We start from the raw sequence: 6,623 nt of genomic DNA on the forward strand, positions 1-6,623 counted from the left end.
CGAATATCTCACAAGATGAACTCTCTTGTTTCCCCTCAGCTCGTCTGTGGTCATCATTATATACCCTCAGGGCAGACCCAACAGAAAACACTGCTTTCATCAGTTCTCTTTGTTGTTATGTGTGGTTGCCTAGTGATAGCTCGGATATTGTTGATGCTTTTACCAGCCATTATCAAGCAGCACATGATCACTCTCACGTTCTTTACATAACAGTGGCCATGCACACTACATTGCTCCTGCCATAAGGCTTTTCATCCTGAATTACATACATGTGTTCCGCTATTTCTTCTTTTCCAACGGCTGTGCTTGTGACATCTGTGATTGGTCTCACCTTCTTTCCCATTGGTCAGTTTTCACAGTTACTTCTCTCAAACCACTCCTGCTACTCCCTTCTTAAGGCTGCTCATCCTGAGCAGTTCCCTCATTGGGTGCCAGTTTGTCCAGGTTTATCACCATAATCCTGCTTTTCTGATCAGGGGGGTCAAAAGATACAAGAGTGGTCATTGCTCCTACATCCATTCCTCTTAGCCTGCTCTTGTTAGTGGCCTCTTATTTCGTTTTGGAGGGTGCTGACCCCTGCACAATTTCGATATTTTTCAAATCCCGACTGAAGGATCAACTCTTCACTTGACAATCTCCAGTATGAGAGCCTTCCTGTAGATCCCAGTGAATGTCCTCTATTTTTAAGGCATGGCTGCTCTTTTAAGTCTCAGTTTCTTATGCCATTACCACATTCCAGTTTTGGCTGATGTCCCTTCCCAAAAATCCATCATTTCCGGGTTCCTAGTATAACACTGCCCTTGCCTGGTCCTTGATGACATGTCCTTCATGCCATGCCATGCCATGCCACTCCTGCCTGGCAGGTCATCCCATGGCAGGCGGCCAACTTCTTCCAGGACCCACCATCACCCTGCGTCCATTTCTTCAGTTGACCATGGCACCTTATGGCCTTATTGGTACAAGCAGTAGCTAGGGATCAGAATTGTTTGTCATGAAGGTTGCATGTACTTTTTGTGTTTCAAATCATTCAGAATAATGTGCAGCTGCATACAAGGGAAGATGGCAAAACCTACATGAATAAGCTGGAGTGTATGATAGTCATAGCAACATAATTGCTGTTAGCAAAATTCATGATGTCACTGTGTTCATTTTGTATTTTAAAACCAAGTCACCGAATGACCAACAGTTAGAACTGGTCAGATTGTAAGTGGAAGAAATACATCTGTGTTATTTATTGGTGAGCCCCATAATGTTGATTGTAGGGCTCTGTTGCTAGTTGAAGAGGGAGATTAGGTATTTTCAGCGAAATTTGTTTTTTTATAAGCAGGCATGCTGGAAACAGCATATTGTTATGCTATTAATTTCAGTGGACGTGTCTTAACGTAAGTGGACATGTTTTTCCAAACACTTGGAGGTTACGTATCTTTGATAAAGTTTGTTTTAAAAATTCCCTGTTGGAATTTGAGCATTCATTGTGGTAGTAAATGAGTAAATAAATAAACAAATGAAAGAAGGAAGCATAATTAGAAGAAATTGTCAAAGTCTAGTTGTTAGTTAAGATTGTGCTTCTCCTTGTAATTTTAGATTTATGCTGTTACTTTAGTCTGTATATATTGCTTGTTGTTGATCCTGTTATTGGGTGATGGCATTGTATAGATATGGGATGTGACCATAGAGTCTACATGAAGCTGATATACACATCCAGTGTGACAAAAATCAAAATATTATTAGTATGCATTAAGATAAGTAATTCCCTTGCATATCATGTTACAGAGTGTGTGGGAATTGGCACATCAGTTAGGAGAACAGTTGTCTCAAACTGTAGTTACCCATTTGGACTTGCGATCTCCACTCTCAATTACTACTGGACAGATTGGGACACGTAAGTATTTGAGTAATATAAGAACAGCAAGTGGAAAACATTCTATATGGCTCCTGTTATTCTGTAAAACTTGATTTTGATTGCTGTAGCCCATCTGGAAATGTTACACTCTTTGAATAGCATGCTAATTATTAATATATTTTCCAAATCCTTTTTTTTTTAAAGATTAGCTCTGCAGCCTTTATTAATTCATGTCCTATTGTGACCTGTGTTTACACCCAAGTAAAATGTGTCTTTATTCATTAATTGAGAACATTATGAAGTGATCTGAGTGTTACCCCAGGATTAGTTTGTATGCCTGCAAGTTTTTGCTGCCTTTTAGTAGAATGTTTCTGGAACACAGATCTATGAGGTTCTATTGGAAAGTTCCCAGACTAGGTCAAAAAAGAAATGCTGGCTTAACTTACTCAATTCTGACTGTCATCTCCCTCAAAATAGTTTCCTTGGGAATGTATACAGCGATCCCATCGTTTTTTCCATGCTTCATAACCACTGTGGAAGTCATTTGCCTTAATGCTGTCGAGTGCCGCTTGCAATTCCCTTTGGATGTCAGACCCTGTTTCAAACGGAAGGAGGTAGCAACGTGGTGCGTGTTCAAAATTTCTGTTAAGCTATCCTGACAAACTCCATAACTCATCCCTATGGTTTCTGTGAGCTCATGGATTGTTTGGCGACGGTCTTCATGGGTGAGTTCTTAAAATTGTTAACATTTTCTGGTGCTTGATCACCCTGAATGTTCATCATATTCAACTAACATTCAACCGGCCTTGAAACATGAATGCCATTGAAAAATCACTGTCCAGCTTAAAATTATGTTCTCTAAAAGCCTCACGAAGCATTTCAAAGGTTTCAGTAGTGAAACACAAGACTTGATGCAGACATGTCACTCAATTTTGCCATCTATCACAGACAAAATGAAACAAGAAGTCAAAAAAGCACTCGTGTAGTAACAATGCATGTTCACAGCACAGTGTCACGTGACACACTAATGCAGTAGGCTTTCAGAAGTCTGACCTTATCCTCCCCTCTCATCTTCTTTCACTGAGTCAGTTACAACAATAACAGTCCGGGAACTTTCCAATACCACCTTGTATTATGATTCATCAGAAAGAGAGTTATAATTCTAATGTTCACTAATATCAAGTTATTGAATAACACTGTGGGTAGTGCTAACCAGAGTTAATGATGTAACCAGTTAAGAGTCAGAGTTGTTTATCTCAAAGCAAGAAGCTACAGCATGTACACATTGACGTCTGTGCAGAGTACTATATTCTGGCATATGACGCCATGTAGTCAGTTTAAAGTCTACCATTTTTGGAGGACTATATCTGTGAGTATCTGTAAAATTTTATGAGGATGCTTTAAACTAAATTGACTTGTATGTTATATATACACATGTATGCATGGTTAGAATAACAAACGTAAAATGTAAGGCATTATGAGTTCCTAAGGGGTGGACCTCATTAAGAAGGTGCATGCTCAGCCACATGTAACACACAAAAATTGCAGAACAATGTAGCATACCAGTTTTGAAATTAAATAATATTGTATTTAAATATATTAAATATATGTATTATATTTAATTACAGTGCTAAATAATATACTCGAGCATTGTGTCACTACTCAACCAGGCAGAAATAAGTTAAAACCTTAAAAATATGAGAAGGCTGAATCAGTGCTTCTAGAGTAGTTTGGCATTTGTGTGTGTGTGTGCACCCGTGCCAATTCAAGATCCAATATTTAGACAGATGGCTAAAGAAATGGCCTTAAAAATAAACATTGAATTCGCTTTTTTTTTAATGGATTGCTTGATGAATCCAGAAAACATGCAGGGCCTAGGAACACAGCCATGAGTGTGGAACACAAAATTATCACTGAAGAGAAAGTAGGTGCCTGGAAGACGGGGGTACTTCCATTACTTCTGGGTGAAAATCATGCAAAGAATGTGTTTAATGCAGATGAGTGGGTTATTCAGCCTACACATGGATGAAAGCAGTCTTGGGGACAAGGGGATAAAGATATACTTACTGTGCTTGTGTGTGCAAATATGGATGGATCTGAAAAGATGCCATTGCTGGTAGTTTGAAAATATGAGAAGTCAGGGTGCTTCAAGCATGCATTTAAAGATGTAAAAGTAGTGCAAGGGAAACTTGTGCTCTATTCCTGGAGTTCCTAATGTGTTCAGATGGGATGATAATGGTCAAAAAATGAAAATACTGTTGTGTTTATATCAGTATGCACAACTATTTCTTTATTGACATTTCTGACATGCCACTGTCAATCATAATAGAAACATTTGGAAAGTGGAAAATTCTGCTTCAGATGTAAACTTTTGAAGTGTACTCTTTTAAGATGTTTCTCCACATAAGAACTGTATATTTCTTAGTCCCTTGGGAAGTTTCTTGAAAGGAATCCACTGTATATATTAGATATGGTTTAAGTATATTGATCTCTGGCAACTGTTTGAACAGGCAGAAGATAGAAAGTGCACAGAAACCTTCGGGTCATACAAATAAGCCCATCACTGTTCCTCTTGGGGGCAGTGGCAAGATGTACGGAATTGTGTCAGTTCCTGAGTTCTGCCCTAGATGTAAGTATACACAGATTTACAGCAAAGTTTCTACAGATAGTTCTTGTTTTAGATATGTTTGATAGACTTTAGGTCGTCATCCTGAAACTCCAGGGTCTTCTCAGAGGTTCTTCAAGTATATTTGTATTACTTTGAATTTCAATTTGAATGTCATTTCTGAAACCATCTTGATTTTAAACTGCAAATCTGGAATCCATTTCTAACCTCATGTTCATACTTGAAGCAGACTTGATCCAAGACAGTAGCAAAGAAACTTTTTGGGGAGGTGTGCTTTGTGTTTTTGAATGGAGTTGAGATAGCTCAGCTGGACTAGGCTGTGGGCTCGCTTACTGAGGAACTGTGGTTTGATTCTTAGGAGAGGCATTTGAATCTTCTCTCCTCCACAGTTTCCATACAGGCTCTGGGGCCCACTTGCACTCTTATCCAGTGGGCACAAGGGTGTCTTTCTCCAGGGGCAAAGTGGCTGGGGGCATGAAGCTGACCACTCACCTCCAGCTAGTGCCAGAGTGAAAGATGTGTGGCGCTTTACCTCCACCTCCCAATATCATCATGCTGTGGTGCTTAATTAAGCATAGAAATAACTTTACCTTTAAATTTATGAATTTTCTTCTACCAAAAGGAGTTTGTTGCATTTGGAAAATTTGCATTTAAACAATTCTTATTATCTGGCAGTACAGAATAGTACTCAGTACTAGAACTTCTTCTAGTGGAAGAAAGTAGGAAAAAAGAATTGGATTGAAGTTGCCTGTTTTACTAGTGGCGGCAGCAGTGGCGGCAGTAGTCAACAGTAGTCGGCAAAAGCAGTAGCATGAGTGTATCCCAGTCACAACTATTGAGTTATTGTGGGGTTTTATACCTCCATGTAAAATATTTGACTTTCCTGTCCAATGTCTGGCCATGGTGAAAATAGGAATCTGCATTTTTGATGGTCACATCCAAGTGGACAGGATTTAAGTTTTGCCCCTGATGATAGAATGACGACAGTGATGATATGATGGCTGTTATCTGCACAACAAAAGGTCAGTGAGGGAAAAGTAAGACATGCAGAAAAATTTTTGCTGAATCTGTCTGGCCTCAAACCTGAGACACTATGCACATAAGGTTATTGTTTACCCCTTCAATTTCAGGCCATCTCTGAATTACATTTAGTTACATGTCAAAGCATTCAGGCTGTGTGTGGCTTGGTTTCTCATCCCAGAGTCATGGATTCAATCCCAGGTGACTTTATACTAGATTCTTGGTGGATGAAGAGACACTGAAACAGATTTCTTGTGCAGTTGCTTCAGTTTTCCCCTGCTTATGAACATTCCATCATTGCTCCATACTCAAGTGTCCTGTCTCCTGAGGCGCAGCAGTAGCTATGTCCAGGCATCACGTTACCACATCCTCACTGGGGACCTCATCTCTGACCTGCCTCTTGGATGGTTACACAGTAAGGAATTTGGAAGTTAGATTAAAACTCTGATTTGAAAACTTATAGATTTTAACAGATTTATTTTGTTCTCTCTTTCAGTATCAAATGCCTGTCAATTTCAAAGTGAGGCTTGTGGAGAAGGTCATCTCTGTTTGCCAAATGGCATTGGAGGCAGAAGTTGTATTTGTGCTGATTCAGGCAGTGAAGGTTCAGGCGAAGTAGACAGCTGTAACGATGTAGTATAATTCATGGATTGACCACAGATGAACACACAAATCGAATCGTGTGTGTGTATCCTGAAGTAATAGCCTCTTTTAATGGGCAAGAAAAATAAACTGAAAACGCAGATTAGCTCTATAAGATTTGAGGCTTTCACGGCGGTGACTATGAAGAAAGCAGTCTTCTGGGATTTGGCACCGTGTATGTGTGGTGTTAACCGATGTTTCAAAGGAACGTATATTTTTCTACCCTGAAGATGGAGGCGATACGTTCCTCCGAAACGTCGGTTAACACCACACATACACGGTGGCAAATCCAAGAAGACTGCTTTCTTCATAGCTCTATAAGGTTTTGAGTTTTTGTGGTGTGATATAGGGTGTTTTGGCTCACTGTGCTACATATGCTGGAACCTAAACTGAGTATAAAACATCTTTTCAGATGTGTTATTATCAGATAGTGACACAGATCCCTACACCATTAGAAAGTTACTAGATTCTATTTTCACCATATAATAGGAA

At 39.4% G+C, this 6,623-nt stretch overlaps 1 protein-coding gene across 3 annotated transcripts in view; it reads left to right on the plus strand.

Moving 5' to 3' along the window:
- The window catches only part of LOC111862696 (nidogen), a 150,809-nt gene extending 144,522 nt beyond the window's left edge, over positions 1-6,287 (plus strand). For all 3 annotated transcript variants that reach the window (XM_023848295.2, XM_023848293.2, XM_023848294.2), the window contains 3 exons: positions 1,774-1,882; positions 4,354-4,472; positions 5,986-6,287. In XM_023848295.2, coding sequence (XP_023704063.1) covers positions 1,774-1,882; positions 4,354-4,472; positions 5,986-6,131 — 374 coding nt within the window. In that variant the 3' untranslated portion in view covers positions 6,132-6,287. The remainder of the gene's footprint in view (positions 1-1,773; positions 1,883-4,353; positions 4,473-5,985) is intronic.
- The last annotated feature ends 336 nt before the right edge of the window (positions 6,288-6,623 follow it).

The sequence above is a fragment of the Cryptotermes secundus genome, unplaced genomic scaffold, assembly GCF_002891405.2.
Source record: "Cryptotermes secundus unplaced genomic scaffold, Csec_1.0 scaffold5, whole genome shotgun sequence".
Lineage (NCBI taxonomy): Eukaryota > Metazoa > Arthropoda > Insecta > Blattodea > Kalotermitidae > Cryptotermes > Cryptotermes secundus.